This window comes from Gossypium hirsutum, chromosome D13 (assembly GCF_007990345.1).
Source record: "Gossypium hirsutum isolate 1008001.06 chromosome D13, Gossypium_hirsutum_v2.1, whole genome shotgun sequence".
In the NCBI taxonomy this organism is placed as follows: Eukaryota; Viridiplantae; Streptophyta; class Magnoliopsida; order Malvales; family Malvaceae; genus Gossypium; species Gossypium hirsutum.
In genome coordinates, this window is record NC_053449.1 from 2,514,413 (window position 1) to 2,532,205 (window position 17,793).

The window sequence follows — 17,793 nt, forward strand, 5'->3', positions numbered from 1 at the left end:
AAAGTTTGAATTTTTTTTAATTAGTAAATCAATTTTGATTTTAATGAAAAAACATTTATTTAACTTTTAATTCAGTCATTCAACTTTTAAAATAACAAATTAATTTTATTATTCATTTTCTGTTATAGACATAATGAAAATGTGACCTAGATTCAACTAGCCACGTTAGAGTGTTTGCTGTCATTTAAACAACCCTAATTTAAGAACCCCAATTGGGCAAAAAACAGAGAAGAAAAAAAAAAGAAAAAGTAGAAGAAAATAAATTGATATGCTGTCCTTTTTCTTTCACGCCACTCCATTTCATTTTACAGTTCTTCAAAACCCATTCATGTAAATCAAGCAGTCTCTTTTGTTCTTTTCCACTGCCTTAATCTTTTGCCCATTTGCTTAAAACTCATTCAACCAACCATAGAGATTTGGGATTTTTAAGGGGCAATTTTGAAAGCATTTCTAAGAGAGCTGATCAAATAAGAAACAATTGTTGATTGATGGTGGAGAAATTGGAAATTAGGGTTTGAGATTTGATACTTTTGAATGTAAAGACATTTTTTTAACCTCAAAATTTTGAAGATGAGGATCCTTTTTTTGAACCTCAACTAATTGTTATGGCTGCCGCACTTCTTCTTCCTATAGCTTTGCCTTGCAAACCTTATTTTTATTTTAATCAGATATCCATCATTTTCTGGGTTCTTCTTTCTATACTTAGAAAATAGTGATAAGTGTTGTAACTTCACTTTTTAACCATCAAAGATTTCAGATGGTGTCGGTAGTAATTAACCATCTTCCCCACAGATTAAACTCAGGTTTTTAGTATGTTAAATTATACAAGTTATATGCACATAGTCAATTACTTAAGATTGAGATAAATCACATCATGAGAGTCACAAGTGAATAAATTCATAAACGAATTTAGGATAAATTCAACTTAGGCAATATTCAATGTATTGTTAGTCCAAAAAAATGCATATATGTTTTTATCTTTTTGGAACTCATCTACTTTGATGCCCAAGACATGATATTTCCCCAATTGGAATTTATAGACAATTTGCTCAATTTTAATTCCTTAGAGTACGAACCATTTAGATTACTTACTAATATAGGTTGTCTTCTCCATCATAGTCTGACACATGATACAACTTAATATTATTTAAATATTAAGTAATCAGCGAGCTAATATATACTTATACATTTTTCTTTTTATACAAAAATCATTGAAGAAAAATACACAAAAGATAATTTTTTTAACAATAAAACTTTATTAACAAATTTTTTCGAAAACTTACAACCATGAGTGGCATAACAACTACACTAAGGGTGGATTTGGATGGGCGATTGGGTGCGGTGCGGTGCGTTTAGCTTACTTTTTGTCTCACGTTACAGTATCGCTACAGTATATAATCTCACCGTCACCGCTGTTTTTACACTAACCGCAAGTAAACGCACCGCTCATCCAAATCCACCCTAAAAGCATCTGACTGCACAATAAGTTCTTCCTCAATTACAATCATAAAAAAGATAAAAATAAAATAAAAAACATTGCATTTGGAAAGGTGCTCATGGGCCGCGCTAGATCTAACTAAAATTTTAGACCTGTTTATTAGGCTCAATCCGAAAAATGAATAGAAAATTTTACATATGCCCGACCTAAATAAAAATACTAAAAAACTCAATATTGGTAATACATATTTAAGTGCATGAATTTATTTATTTTTATATATTTTAAAAATATTATATATAATTTTCAATTGCATGAATTGAGAAATAAAGTGCAGTTTTGATGTTTCTTTTCTTTATTTTAATTAATTGTTTATCATTTGTTTAATAGAAATTGAGAAAATGAAATGCACGTGTGGGAAGCAGGGCGTCCATCACAATATCTTTATGGGCGATTTCGTGCAGAAAATGTGGGCGACGCGTAATTATCGCCTTGAATTGCCCCCGCATCCCGCTGTCATTATCCGCCTGTTTCTTTCCCTATTCAAAAGCCGTCTATCCTTCTAATTTTGTCTACCCAAATACTTCAGTAGTCCTTCTTGGTCCATTTTTGAGATTATTTTTACTTGTAAGGAGTGTTTGTTGTTTCCTGAAAGTTTTAATTTTTGGAATGATGATTATAATAACAAATTTAATGTTCAATATTTACATATTATATCAATTTAGTCATAATTTTAAAAAATTAATTCTCAAAATTTATAAATAATTTCATTTAGATCTTAATTTTAAAAAATTAAAGAAATATATAAAAATGCATAAATATTTCAAAAAATATAATATTAAATTAAAAATATAAAAATAAATATTGTTGACAAATAATAATAATATATAAATTTAAACTAAGTAATTATTTTAAAAATATATAATAATTAATTTAAATTTTGTTTTAATATTTATATAATATTAAATAAAATAAAAATCTCCCCAACACCATCGTTTAAGCAAATGCTGCTCACATATCTAGATATGCAAGAGGAAGACCCTTCCTTTTAGTAATACACAGTAAAAAAGAGAAATTTGAAAAACCCCGAACTCTTGTAGAATCAAAGTGGCTTTCTTTCCCCAAGCAACCAAAGGGACACAATTCCCTTTATATATTTGCTCACCTTTCTTTGCAAATCAGCAGAGAAGTAAACATACTCAGATTTAAAAAAAAAAAAAAGGAAAGGAAGGAAGATAAGGATGAAATTGAAATTATTTGTAAATTTTGAGGGTTAATTTTTTAAAATTATGACTAAATTGATATAATATGCTAAAATTGAAAGCTAAATTTGTTATTAATGATTTTTTTAACTGTCACGTCAATTTATCGTTTGTGATTTTAACGAGAGTGGTCAAAATAATCGAACTACGTAATGTGATAATTTACCTTATTTATTTGTATTCTTTTTGACCCATTATTTATTTGTATTTTATATATACGAAAAATAAAATATCTATGAACACCATGTGATGGTATTATGATAAGGGTGTTCACCGGCCCAGGCGTGGCCTGGGTTTGAGTTATGTTAGTCGTATTAATTGTTCGAGCTTTACACTGTTATTATAATTTAAAAAAAATAAAATAAAATATCTATAAGTTTGAATTTATTGTTGTTTAACATTTAAAACAAAATTATTTTATTTATACATTTTATAATTTTGATAGTAATTTGAATCTAATCAAGAATAATAAAAAAAAGTATGAAAGATGAGTCCCCAACAAAATGAGAAGTGGATTTGAAAAAAGGAATCACATTACCACATATAAAGCTTGTTCCTTTAACATAATTTATTTTGAGTACGGAAAAGAAGTTCACTGGCATTAATGAGTAAGGCCAAGTTGTAAAACAAGATGAGTTTAGTATAATATATATGCATAATGATCAAATTGAAAGCATTCCTTTATTTTTTTTTTCCCTTTTATAAACTCATACTGTTTGTACTCTTTCTTTTTCTTTTTTTAATTATAACAGCAAAGTGACTAGCACGACTCGAATTCAGGTTACATTTGTGGCAGTGAACTCCCTAACCATCAAACCAACACACAGAGTTTGTTGTTTGTACTTATTTAATCCAACAAATATCATAACTTATATGTCAACAAAGGAATGATGCTTCAATAGATTGACTTAGGTCTCCTCTGTAATCAAAGGGAAAAAAGAAAAAGAAACGTAGAGATGAGAAGAAAAGAAAATTACAGTTTCTTCCTTCTTGCGGCAGAGGTGAGGGCAAAACTTGAAATTAAGAAAAAAAATTCTTATTCTAAGCGTTGAAAGACGATTCAGTGATGAGAGAAAGGAATGACTATTCAATCAATTCCTGTAATAGACTTTGAATGCACGTAATACCATTAGATAATTGTTATATACTTATAATCGTATTTAAGACACTTATAACAACATTTAAAATTTATATTATATTAAATTTTTTTAAATATTTAAATTTAAAAAAATTATAATATATTAATAATATTAATCAACATCTTTAATTTCCAAATATAAAACATGATTAATATATTTTATATAAAATTTAAATATTTTATTGAAATGATATTTTAATTAAAAATTATTATTTTTATTTTGCTTATAAATAAAACTAATTTTACTAAAATTTTAAATAAAATACTATTAAGAAAAATAAAAATGGACTGATAATGAAATGCCGCCATGAACAATGAAGAGATATAAAAGGTAAAATGACATTTATTTTGGATTGAATAACAATAGAAGCCAAAAATTTTCGTGCCGCCATGGAACACTCTTCTGCTAACAATCATGAATCTACATAATGGTATTTTCAGTACGGGAATCAAAACTCTGTATCCCTTCAGAACCCAATGTTAGGTTCGTAAAACGATGGCCTAATACCTGCCCCTGGAAAACATAACATAACATAACCACTTAGAAAATGGTGAAATCCTATAGTGCATCCAATCAATTTTTTTTTCATTTAATTGAAAGAACATACACTTATCAATGGTAAAAAAAAAACCAGTTAGATCGATTAAACTGAGAATTAGCAATAAAAATTGATTGAACTGACAATAAATGGAACAGTAGTTAAAATTCTTATCAGACACTTATTTGATATGAATTCAAACCATGTTAGGCCATCCCCCACCCCTATTATTGTATAAAAACAAAGCCAGTTCAATTGATCCAACCGATTGGACTGATTGAACCAATAACTAGAGGTAACTCACTGGTTTGATCTTTGGGGTTTTAATACATTGTCTCGTTCCCATGTTTGAATATGTGTTAGACTTAGACATGAGTATTTTAAGAAAAATAAAGAATCTGAGTAACATAAGTGAAAAGACGACATGCAGACAACTATAATCATATTCAAGAGAAAGTTGAGAAGAAAAGAGGCGTTAGAGAATTACCTGATCAAGCGTAAGCAACGACACTTCAGCTAAGCGCATCATTTGACATCAAGGATTGAAGAAACTTGAGCCACCCATATTCAGTGCAATTAGCACTAATGTATTTGTGATCACGGCAAACCATAATAAGGTTGAGCCTGCAGAAGGCAAGATATTGAACGTCTAATCAATTAACAAAAACACATAATTGAAATGAAATCTCAGATACAAGACTTAAATGTCATACCTCCAGGCGGTTCAGATCCTTTATCGGAATCGGACGGTGCAGCTTCCGTGTTAACACCGTTTAATCTTGTTTTTGAAGGTCCTGTTCTTGATATGTCATCCAAGTTTTTGCTCAATGGTTCAGATGACACTATCCCTTGAAATTCTTCACTCACAATCAAAGCTGCTAGAACATCCATAAATGATTCTTTGTTGGTTTCATCTGTATTTAGCTTTATACCCTGCTCGTATGTCCCATTTGATTCATCAATATCAGACAATTCGTCATCTGAAAAATCAGCACTGACGGATTCTGTTGCAGTTGTGTCATGTTCTTCGTCCTCGACATAAGCTTTATATGTCAATCTAAGTAATATTTCTCCACGAGATCTCTTTCTGAACACTCCCCAACCTCCTCGCAAGACCACAATCTTATCTGTTGGAACAGTGTCCTGAAGACTCCCAAGATCAACCTGAAAGTTTCCATGCATCAGATAAACAAATTCATAAAAAAGGGAAGAAAAATATAACTGTGAAAATCTTGCAATATATATTATCATCAATAGGCCTTTGAACACATTGAAACTTTATCACCAATCCAACTTCAGCTGTTGACTATTTTCCATCTCAATCAAACAAACAGCAACAGCATTACATTAGTGACATCTAATCCATTGACTATCTTAGGACGGACCAAGTATTCATCGACATATTCATAAAATCTAAAGCTCTATCTAGAATAGTCCATGCACTATGCAACATAACAGCCTCAAAATGGAAACCCTTGCTTCCTCATCACAAGAAATAGATATCAACTGCTATGTCAAAGATGGATCATTGCGCCTATCAGTTAATAAGTTCCTTGAACAACCCGCTAGCCCTGCCTTACCACATGTACTTGCTCTCTTACCTCTCCAATTCTTAACAGTTTCAAAATGCATGTGTGTGTACATGTGTCTGTAATTTCTAATCCTTAAAAGATAGAATGGCAACTATTGTAAACATTAAATCACGAAGTTAAATAAGTATGGCCGTACCAGAAGATGATCTAAGCACATATAAGTGATATTCCACAATAATATACACTGTTTTCACAAATAAAAAAAGTTTACCTCTCCTGTACCAATTGTGAAATCAGTGAACCCAAGGGAGTCCTTCACTTGGATGCGAAGTTTTTCTTTTCCTGGGTTTGCCACAAGTAAATAAAAATCCTGGAAAAATGATAACAACTTGTGATTAAAGAAATTTTGCAGCTTCAAATATAAAAGTTCCATCCAGTTTGCAGAAGCTCCACTAGAGATTGATAGACTCCTATATGGGGAAAACCAATGTTAAGACGCTGCACCTGATTCCAAATTGGCTCACCAGGAGGCCCAATCACAGTAGTTTGACTGTTCTTTTTACTTCGTATAACTTGGTCCCCCAGGCTTAGAACGACATATGGATCTGTTTTGCCTGACAAAAGATGAGCACTATTTGAATATGGTAAATGGAAGTGAAGCTACGCATGCATACAAAAGATTATGCTAAACATATAACTATTGGAAGACTAATATATTTCATCCTCATTGCTTATCTCCCATCAAAATTCCGCACATATAAACATTAGGCAACATTGGTAAGTAATTTATATATCTGCTGCTCCGAGTCATCTCTTTGCTATCCCATACTCATGTTGATAGAGTACTGACACTAGTAAAGGTGAGTTATTTATTGGACCTTGGGTGAAAGTTTTGGGCATTGCTTTTGTTGTAAGCACTCTTACCATAAAATACATAAGAAAGTTTCCTGGCATCTACAAGAGTCACAGATAGTTCTCCAACAAAATCCTTGTTTTTCTCTTCTTGAATTTCCTCACGTTTCGAATCATTTGGAACAGGGCCAACTGCTTTCCCTTTTTGGAAATCCAAAACAATCTTCTTTGGGCGTACAAAGAGTCGAGGCAAATCCACCGTGAGAAGCTTTGTCAAAAACCTGAAAATAAATGTAGGGAGACAAAATATGAGTAAAGTAGAAAAAGGAGATACAGAGAAGCGGCCAAACCCAGAAGATACAAAATAACACCTAAAATAAAATGAAAATATTAACAAGAAAAGAGCCAAAGAGAATTCCTCCGCTCCATCACCGGATAAAACATTTACATAAGCTGAATGATGCATAAAAAAAGTATATTAATAGCAGCAGCAGCGACAATAATTAGAAGTACTAGTTAATGAATGCCAAATTCAGTACCCATTTTCATACGCAGGAAGGGAAGATTATCATAAATTCATAACAGAGAGGTTCTTATAATATCAAGAACGTTGAGGTACAACTACACCAAGCTTACGTAAAATCTTAACTTAAAACTACAAGTAGACTAGTAGGCTAAAATGCAAAACAAATGTCTGCCATTTGCCTCTACTCTGACAAGTTCTAAAAACCTACATCAAGAAATCTGTAATTTAATGACTCCAATGCTGTGAAAGGGAAAGGAAGATTATATTAAATTGATAACAGAAAGGTTCTCATAGTATTTGCTTCAGGCAACCATTTCATGTAAATGACTCCTATACTTAGATAGTCTTAACCCACATACCAGTACAAAAAAATAAAAATAAAAAATGTTTACAAACCAAATCAGTAAGCTTGAATAAATTACAACAACTGTGAAACAAATTGCACTTACATTGAAAGAACTGGAATTGCTGGTATTGGCCGTGCATGCACAAAAGAAGAGAAAAAAGGAATACGTATCAGCATCTTCAATGGAAGTCAGCCCATAAATAGTCAACTCCTAATAATTTTTTATTTAAAACTTACACAAAGGAATTGAAGGCAATCTCCAAAGAAAAAAAGACTCTAATGAACAAAGTCACAATGTTTCTCTTGACTACATAGTTATATAACCAAAATCAAAAAACCATGTACTCTCTACAAGAGATTAGCATGAACTGTTTTCTTTTGTTGCCATCTAATTCCTCGTCATCCAGTAATTGTTTCTACTAACATTTCGAGTCAACAATGAAATGAACACAATAGTAATGAGCAAACTTGAGTCATTGAAGAACACTAAGTAAATTAAGCAATGCTAAAATTTTCAAATTTGTCCTAGTTTCCCTTGACGGTAGACATACCAACACCTTAACAAATAACTTCTTTATTTATTTTTTAATCTGTAGCTTAAAGACAGAAATATGTTTAAGAAGGGAGTCATCACAATTACATACCCATCAAGTTAAACAAGCGAAATGGTGATAACTCAAACTTGATCTTCGGAAGAGAAACAAAAGCCCACGAAACAGCTCCAACGAAAGGTTCCGTTGGTATCAATCGCAATTTAACCCAGAGTTCTCCATCAATATCAAAATCTCGAACACCGACAGGCACGACAATTGGGATAATACCAAATTTTAACGACAACATTAACAACATGCGAGCACCACCGGTATAACGAAGTCCTATTTGATACCTGTATCAAAGTAAATGGAAGTTAGTCAAAATGCACTTTCAAATTTGCATAATGAAACCTCCATAAATAATCCCCAAGTCATAGCCAATTAAGCATCGAACTTGACATCATACTTCTATAGGAAGAAATTATTTATTCTCAAGAACACCTTAAACTTGACAACTAGAATTTTTATGTGTAATTAAACACATGAATCAAAAATCATAGACAGTTCAATTGTGATTAAAAAAAGGCAGAGTAAGTACAGTTTTAAGTGGCAAAAAACTCACTGCAAATCGTTGGCGCGCCGGGAAGTCCTGCGCTCAACATTCCTAACAGACAAAGGCTCATCCCCTAAAGAAAACTGCTTAATTTCCACTCTCTGGACATAATCAGGCTTCTTGAGATTGTCAATAACAGGTTGTAATAACCCAATGATCCAATTCTCAATCGCACCTCTATAAACTTTCCACAACTTCACCAACACCATATTAACCCACTCAACTGACTCTTTCCTTTGCAAATCCTTTTCCAAGAAGGATGAAAAGCTTGTTGGAACTTGTGGCCAAACCCCACTTCCCATTCTAACAGCCTCCCCATCGAGACTCCCCGATTTGCTTCTTTTTTTCCTTGAAGTCCAGATTTTATCAAAAGCAACCCCAACAAAAAAGAAAAACACAAACAACCCAACAATGTTTCGGTTAATTGGTGGGGAAGGGATTGGATGGATAACACCTAGCTGAGTCCTTAACTTGTCAACAATGGGGTCTTGTTGGAAATTAGTGAAATTCGAGCCCATTGGGATAGAAGATTCTTGACTCTCCCCATCCACGAAGTCCTTTGAAAACCCTTTGGCTACCAGGTTTTTAGCCACTTTTACATTAAGCTTGTTTGAATCTGGAGTGGGAATTGCACAAGCAAGAAGCCATAATTTCCTGCGAGGGATGAAAAGAGTGATGAGTCGAGCTTTCCTGTTCCTGGGTGGGAAAGAGATGTTGGTTTTACAACAACAGAGTGGAGGAAGAAGAGGGTAGCTAAAACTGGAAGTAGAAGATTGTAAAATGATCATTTAGTATGGGTAATGAGAGGAAGATCTTTAGTGCCCCAATTGAAATGTGGGGATAACAGAAACCATAGTTGTTGGTGATGATAATAAACATGAATAAACTGGAGAATTATGTGAAGGAATTAAGCAAAAAAATCAAGATGAGAGCTTGGGTTTCTTCTCTTTGGAGCTTCCAAGGTTTAGAGAAAATGGGGGGGAAATGGAATAGGAAGTCGAAATGGAAGAAAAGGAGGGAACCAGTGGGAATTGTTAGATTGCAAAGATGTGATGGACAGCAAGACGAGCCAAACAAATGGGGGAATTGTGTGTGGCACTCAATGGTATGCTGTGGTCACGTATCTTTTTATCTTTTCTCATTATTCTTTATTTATTTATTTTAAGTGTGTATTTGACTGAAAAATTATAATTCAACTAATTTAATATATTTTTAATTAAATAAAATATTTTTCATAATTTAAAAATATAATTCAAGTCAATTGAATCGAGATTATGTATAATATTATTACATTTAGGAGCGAATAACTTAGGGATTCAATTTAAAAAATATTGAAAATTAATTTTATATTTTTCTCAAATTGAAATTCAACCAATTACACTAAATTAATTCTTTTCAATTTGCTTAATAAAAAATGGACTTATTTGAAGATTTCATTTATTTTTTTAAAAAGGAATAATAATTATTCTGGACCTCTAATTTTGTCAAAAAAATTATTTTATCCATCCATTTAATTTTCACTTCTTTTAACCTTTGAACTCGTTTTGTTTATGAAATCACCTTAAAATGAATGAAAAAAATTAATATTTGTTAATTTTACTGATGTGACATACATATGGATTACCACACTAAAAACTAATTAATTTTTTAAATTTTTAAAAATTAATTAATTAATTACTAATGTGGCATCCACGTGTATGCCACATCAGGAAAATTAAAAAAATGTTAACTTTTTTTTATCTATTTTGAAGTGTTTTGATAAACATCATAAATTTAAAAGCTAAGAAAGATATAATAAATTAAATGAAAAGCTAAAATGACTCTCTTTTTTTGTAAAGTTGAAGGGTTAAATAAATCATTATACATTTTTAATATATATATACACACACAAAATTAAACCAAATTAAAATATTAACTTATTAAACTCTAAATTAGCTTATTAAAAGAATTAGACAGTAGCTATATAAAATTACAACTTAGCGATTAATCAATGAGATAATGTCATATTTGATACTTAAGTTTTATCAAATCTTTTAATGTGATATTTTTATTTTGAAAAAGTTCATTTTGATACATGTATTTTTCCATTGTTTATCATTGTGGTATCTCTTACTAATGACATTAATTTATGATTTGTTAGGACACGTGACTCAATTATAAGGTGCCATGTGTCACTTTTGTCAAAAAAAATTTATATTTCAAAATCATCCAAGAGATTCCAAATTAAATAACCTAAAATTTTAAAAATTTTAAAAATGATAAATTAATATTAGTTGAGATGATTTGATGAAGATTGAAGTTGGATCTGTTATTCACTAGCAACTGAGTCATGCTTTTCTTCTTACTCAACCAAAAATAAAATTCATCAATCGAAAATAAGCAAACTAATATGGGCTTTTAGAGAACCACACCCCAAAAGCTAGCTATTGAGGTTAGAGAGCATATGTTCATATAAACCTTACTAGAAAATCCCTTACTTTTCTATGTGGAATCCAAATCTCAAACCTTGCAATTGGCACATAACAATCCATCACGCTTTGCAGCCCCGACGCTCACGCGGGCTAGCTTTGCACTAGCTTAATCTAGTCCCGAGCAAACACTAAAATGCTAACGACACTATTTGCGTTACACAATTGCAACTGAAAAGCATGATGGCTAGCTCTGATACCAATTGATAAGAACCTTTAGAGAACCACACCCCAAAAGCTAGCTATTGAAGTTAGAGAGCCTAGGTCCATATAAACCCCACTAGAAAATCTATTAGACCATTTTTGAATGCAATTGATCCTCAATGCGTTCAGATTCCAAGCTAAAATTTACTCTAACTGGAACATGGCTTAGTTTGGCTTCTATAGGAGATGTGTTTGGATAACACTCCTACTGGAAGGAGAGATTGTAGTGAGGAAACTGAAACCCCAGTAAAAGTGGAAAAAGTCCACTTTACCCATTTTATTTGCATTTATTTTTAATAATTTCTTAACATTTTTAATATTTATTTTAATACAAAAATTATGTTAATAACTTGTAATGATTATTATTTAAAATAAATATGATTTTTTTTCTAAATATAAATATTATTTAATAAGTTTTAATGAGTATTATTTAACATAAATATAATTTCGATATATATGCTTAATATATTTTAATTATTATTTAACTTTTAAAATTATATTTTTTATTAATCAACGTAAATATAATTTTAATAAAATTTAGTTATTTATTATATTTAAATACATATTTTAATCTAATATCCTTAATAGTTATTTTCTATTCTCACAGTACCGTTACAGCTGCGTTTGAATCCAAACACACACCCCACCACTATTTCTAATCTCACTGTAACAATATTCAATATCATCTCTACAATAACTAATTTCACCACCATCATTATTTTTAACCTTATCGAAGCTAAGCGCACCGCCCATCCAAACTAAGCCTTACTTTCCTATGCGGAATCCAAGTCACATACCTTGCAATTGACACATAACACAAACCTGCCAATTTTTGCTCAACCTATAAGGTCATCAAACTTTATTTTTACTCAATTCCTAAAATATCTTTGAAAAGAATCGAACTCATCATTTCATCGAACTCCTTTCTATTGGGTTATTTATCCACTGTGTCAATTTAGAAAGCAAAAACAAGGTGACAATAAAAGTATTATTAATTTTGATTTTTTTATATGTAAGAAATAAATCAAAATACATCATAGATAATCTGAGCAAAGTCAAATTCATCCCACCATCTTGTAGGACATGCAAAACTTCATTCAACGGCTTGGTTTCTTTTAATTTTTGGGTTTAAGGAGAGATGAAGGGTGTGTTTGGATGAGTAATTTGTAAGAGGAGTTTAATTTATATTAAGGTTTTCAAAATTTTGAATTTACTTATTTAGGTAAATATATAGGAGAATCTTAGAATTTATGGGTAATTTCAAAAGGGCATAGCTCAATTTCCTTTTTCAAATTCCACTTAAATAAATGATTTTTCAAAATTCTTCAAAATTTTATTTAATTTAATACACCAGGTTTCATCATAAGATAAAAAGCTTAAACTTCAAAAATCATTTTTAATTAATTAAAATATATATTTAATTTTAAATTTATTAAAACTATTTATAAAATTGTATAAATATAATAATATTCCTATTAAATATTTTTATATTATTTATTTTTAATACAGTTATTCTTATTTTTAATTTGTAAAATTCTAATAAACTAATTTTCCTAAATCAATTATTTATCAAAACAAAACAATTACAAATCCTAACATTATGAATTCTAAAATGCTAGCATTTTAAACTTCTAAAAAATTTAAAAATTTTCATCTAAACATAGTCTAAAGGAAAAAGTAAAATTATTTTAAAAACCCATTTGTGTATTTTTAGTGACTAAGCATTAAAGCAAATTAAAAATGAGCAGCTAAAAATTTATTAAAACTCCGCAAAAGAAAAAAAAACAAGAAAAGAAACAGAGATAGTAACCCGATAAAGCAATTAAAATATTTGAAATTTTTTTGCAACATACAATGTGCATTAAAATGATGCACATGTCTTACATTAAACCTTGAAAAACATGTATAAACCGTTACAATGATAATTCTTACACTTATTAAATTAACTCACATTGGGGCAATATTAATCAACTAGTAAGAACATGGATTTCCATCCAATTGTGAACCTAATTCCCTAGGTAATCACACGTACTAATAATTGTTTCATGTTTGACCATCATTCTAACTTAAGTAGAGCTTTGTGGGAAGTTACTTAACTAAAATGATATTGAGTGTATAACCATCAACTCAACTTCTACCATAACATGTACTATGAATGAGTCATCATGGGACAATCTCATCGAGCAACATGTATGACTAGTTGTCCTTTTTTAAAAGAAAAACTTCCCTAGTGGAATCCACATGATAATACCTACCTCATGGCCGACAAATTATCATATGTCATCATAAGGTAGTTATCTCTTTTAGGGAAATCTCCTTAGTGAAACCCATATGACAATACCTAATTTAGTGTCAACAAATTGTCATATCATCACAAGAGACCATTGACGGAGATTGTAGGTCTTGTTTAGAGACCTTCTCCCACTCAGTCTTTTAGAAAACATGCAAGGTTTTTATTTTCGGTTTCAATCATGAATGATTAAAATGTCATAACAAGTACATGTGTTATTCTTTTCCTAAACTATATGACATGCTTATCATACATATGCATTAACATACTTTTCAATCAATTTAAATATCATAATGCTATCATATAAAAGCATAAAATAAATTGACTTTGACCAACCAAAGTTTTCATGATTTCATCCTAGAAAAATAAATAAAAATTAAATTTACATTTATTACCCCAAAGCATTCTTTGGGTCTTCTAGGTGAAAGCCAAACATCTTGGTTTAAGGATTTCCAAAACCCAAAAATATGAAAAAAGTTCACCAAAGGGGTCTACGTTGAACCTTCGTTACCACCACGTGTCACTGTTGTCACCATTGTCAACGTCACTGTTGACGTCATCATCGCCACCATCGATTAACCTATTGCCGACCACCACCTGCCGCTGCCAACTTTCGTCGATCGGTTCACTACCTGTCTTTTACCAGTTGGTTGGGTCGAGTTTTCCTTGTCTCAATCAGCTTTGGATACGTCTCAGTTCTTTGGGTTTCACTGAAAAATTTAGGTTACAAAAAAACCTAAGTCTATTCCCACTCACATGAATTATTCTAAATAAATAAAATAAAACCTAAATGGAAATGATAGTTCATGATCTAATTACATATCCCAAAATTTATTAAAACCTAAAATTACACATAATCTAATTTTTAGGAATCACAACTTTGGCAAAATTACTTTATCATATATAATAAAATATAAATACATTCATTTACATATATAACCCAAAACATGTACATAATTAGAAGAATGCCACATCTTATCAAAATTAACCAAACATAAAGAATAGAGAGAAAATTCGATATCAGATTATACTATAAACATAGCACAACCTGGCTCTGATACCAATTATTGAAAAAATTAATTGAGAATATCATTTTTATAGTTATAACAGAAGATTTAAAAAATTTCAAAATCAAGCCCTTCTACAATATTTATAATAATAGACTTTAATCGAATAATGCTTGTGTTTTATGTGAGACGGGAACAAGTCAATCTTGGCTTTCAACTGAACGACCTCCGTTATCTTCGTATCCTGAATTGCTTTGAGTGTGGGCTCTAGCAACATGAACCAAAATCATAGAAAATACATGATATAATTACTTTTAGTAGGAAAGTAATTCCTCTCAATAGAAATCGACAAATATCATAATTCCTAGAAAATATAATTTAGTTTTAGATAATAAATTCCCACTATTTTCTAACATAACGTTGTATCAAAACTTCTAATTTTAAGTGAATCTGTGAATTATATTTATAAGAAGAGGTATGAGAATTTTGGTTGAATAAATTTTTGTAAAATAATATTATTTAAATACAAAACACTCTCATAGTCTAACTAAGAGAGAGGGTGGTGGCACACCCTCTTAATTTCCCTTATGGTTGTTGTCCTTCATATTTTATGTGAAGCAGATTGGGCTTCTCATGTATTGAGTTCAATTATATGTCTTTTTTAAACTTTTGACTCAACACATTATAATTTAATCCAACCCAATCATTGTTTTCTATTTCTCAAAATAAATATTATTTATTCAATTAATTTAGTTAATTTAATTAACTAAATTAATTTCTCAATTAAATAATTTTCCAACCCAATTCTAATTTCATTAAAGTCATAACAACTTTACCTTAAAATAATCTATGAGGAAGTATATTTAATTTTCTTACTCAACAAGTTCATAATGACTAATTAATTTAATTTTATTTTCAAACTCTAATTATTTAATTAATAATAATTTGAAAACCTTAAATTATTTGTGAATGCAACCCATTTCTCTTACTTCATCATTTCCATTCTTTTTTGTTCATTTCTATAAATTTAGTTCTACATGCAATTTATTTCTAGTTTCAATGAGCTAACGAATGGACCGATTGAACATATATAATTAGGGATAAAATAATTTATAATTAACTTCCAACTTTTCACCTATTAATTATAAACTTATTAGTCACAAACTCATTCCACTATAGTATCATGATTGAGCTCTCCCTAATTATATACCATTATGAAAGCTACTTAATAAGTGTTCGTCCAATGACCTTGTCATAAGTGTGTTACTCTCATAGGATATCCTTAACCTCTTTGATAAATCCATTCTCCTAATATGATCCAATTTTATTTTATGGTAACTATTACATCTTTCTGCATAAAAAAATATTATAAAATAGTAATTAAGTCATTTATCACAAAGACAAATGACTTGTGGCCACATTTACTTTTCATCTATCATGTAATGCCGATGATAGGATATCATTTTCCTTTTAGTTAGGCTATGAATTCCGCTATTGTGGAATGATGCTACATATTGTAGAAGTCGTATACCCAACGCACTAACTTTCCATTCCTTTTCTATTTGAACTTGAACTTTTACTTATATCAAAGTATATGAGTCATGCATACATAGCCCATCATCCACTCAGAATTAGGGTATACCACATTATGTACATCACAAGTGAATAAATCCATAAACGAATCTAGGATTTGTTCTACTTATGTTCTGCTCAATGTACTATTAGTCTAGTCAGTCACATCTATGTCTCTATCTTTTGGGAGTCATCCATTCTGATGCTCAAGATAAAACATCTCCTCAATTTGGACTTGATAAATGACATATTAGTCTTTCAATCGGTTTGCTCATTTCTAATTAGACAAATGACATGTTTAGGTTATTTACTAATACAAGCTGTCTTTTCGTATTATGATCCAACCACATAATACTGTTTAGTACTAGTTAAACATTAGATAACCAGTGGGCCAATATTTGCTTCCATTTTATTTTGTGTGCAAAAACCGTTAAGGACAATATACAAGAAGTAATTTCATTGATAACATTTGATTCTTCAACACCATTATCAGCAATTTAAGGAGTCTTAGAAGGAAGCTTAAATTTACCAAATACTCTCTCATTATCCCTCTAAGCCTTCCACTCAAAACCACAAGACCATAATATGTCAAAAGATATGGGGATTCTATAGGTGAAAATAAGCTAAACATCCCTCAAATTGAAAGGACCATAAGTTGCTTGAATGCTAACTACAGTTACATTCTAAATAAACCCAACATTGTAAATTAACCCTTTGCAAATCACCATGCCCCTCATCAAAGGAAGGAGAAATGGATGTGAGGTTGGCAACTCTAAAGAAGAATCCTCTCGAGGTCTCTTACTAAAACTAACCTTAAGTTTTTTTATAAGTAGGCTTACCAAAATGTGAGCCACTCTTTAAAAAACAAAAAAGAAAAAAACAACATCAATATTGAAACCAAGTTCTGAAACATTGCAATAATACAAATCCACCAGGATCTATTGACCACAAGGATTTTGCAAACCCCCTTTATTATCAAGAAGATACCAACTCGAATATGAAACAAAAGGGTTCACTTATACAATACTAAAACCCCTTACATTCACCATTTTAGGTTCATTTGTAGGAATTCCAATATGTTTGTCCAAGTTACTATCCAATATGTCATTTAACGAATCCCCTCCATTCACAAAACCAATCAAAGGCTCTTTTTTATGTTTCATCCTCACATAGTGTTTAACATATAAAAAAAATGTAATCTTTAGGTTCAAGAAGCTCTTATTATTACTTTTCCTAGCTTGCCTTGATCTTTTATCGACCATCCAACCCTTGTCCAAGTGAGCCATACAAGCCAACCTTATTATTGTTGAAACTTTTTCCCTTAAAACATTATAACTAAAAGTTGTTCAGAGTCAACAATTCATTGATATTCAAGGGGTTGCTAGCCTTCTTATGATGATAATATCCTCAAGCAGTGCCACCCTTTATATTGGGCACAAACACATTGCTTTAATGAAGACATGGTCCATTTTATGA

At 30.6% G+C, this 17,793-nt stretch overlaps 1 protein-coding gene across 2 annotated transcripts; it reads right to left on the minus strand.

Annotated features, from left to right (window-relative positions):
* Window positions 1-4,160: 4,160 nt before the first annotated feature.
* On the minus strand, window positions 4,161-9,872 carry LOC107918441 (tricalbin-3). Of its 2 annotated transcripts, none has more exons than XM_016848006.2 (9): window positions 8,786-9,872; window positions 8,275-8,516; window positions 7,734-7,752; window positions 6,831-7,039; window positions 6,411-6,520; window positions 6,178-6,276; window positions 5,088-5,538; window positions 4,862-4,998; window positions 4,161-4,343 (listed from the first exon to the last, which is right to left on the minus strand). In XM_016848006.2, exons 1-8 carry the CDS (start codon window positions 9,562-9,564, stop codon window positions 4,910-4,912), a joined length of 1,998 nt encoding a protein of 665 aa, XP_016703495.1. In that variant the 5' UTR covers window positions 9,565-9,872; the 3' UTR covers window positions 4,161-4,343; window positions 4,862-4,909. The 2 variants fall into 2 exon arrangements, with proteins under 2 accessions (XP_016703495.1, XP_016703494.1); XM_016848005.2 differs by having other exon boundaries at window positions 4,161-4,349.
* Between the last annotated feature and the right edge of the window lie 7,921 nt (window positions 9,873-17,793).

Excerpts from the sequence above, each read along its gene's own strand:
- LOC107918441 (XM_016848006.2), bottom strand. The coding sequence starts at position 9,564 with ATGATCATTTTACAATCTTCTACTTCCAGTTTTAGCTACCCTCTTCTT. Across the intron at positions 8,517-8,785 it reads CGGCGCGCCAACGATTTGCA|GTATCAAATAGGACTTCGTT; the intron begins GTGAGTTTTTTG and ends ACTTTGATACAG. Across the intron at positions 6,521-6,830 it reads ACTTTCTTATGTATTTTATG|GCAAAACAGATCCATATGTC; the intron begins GTAAGAGTGCTT and ends ATCTTTTGTCAG.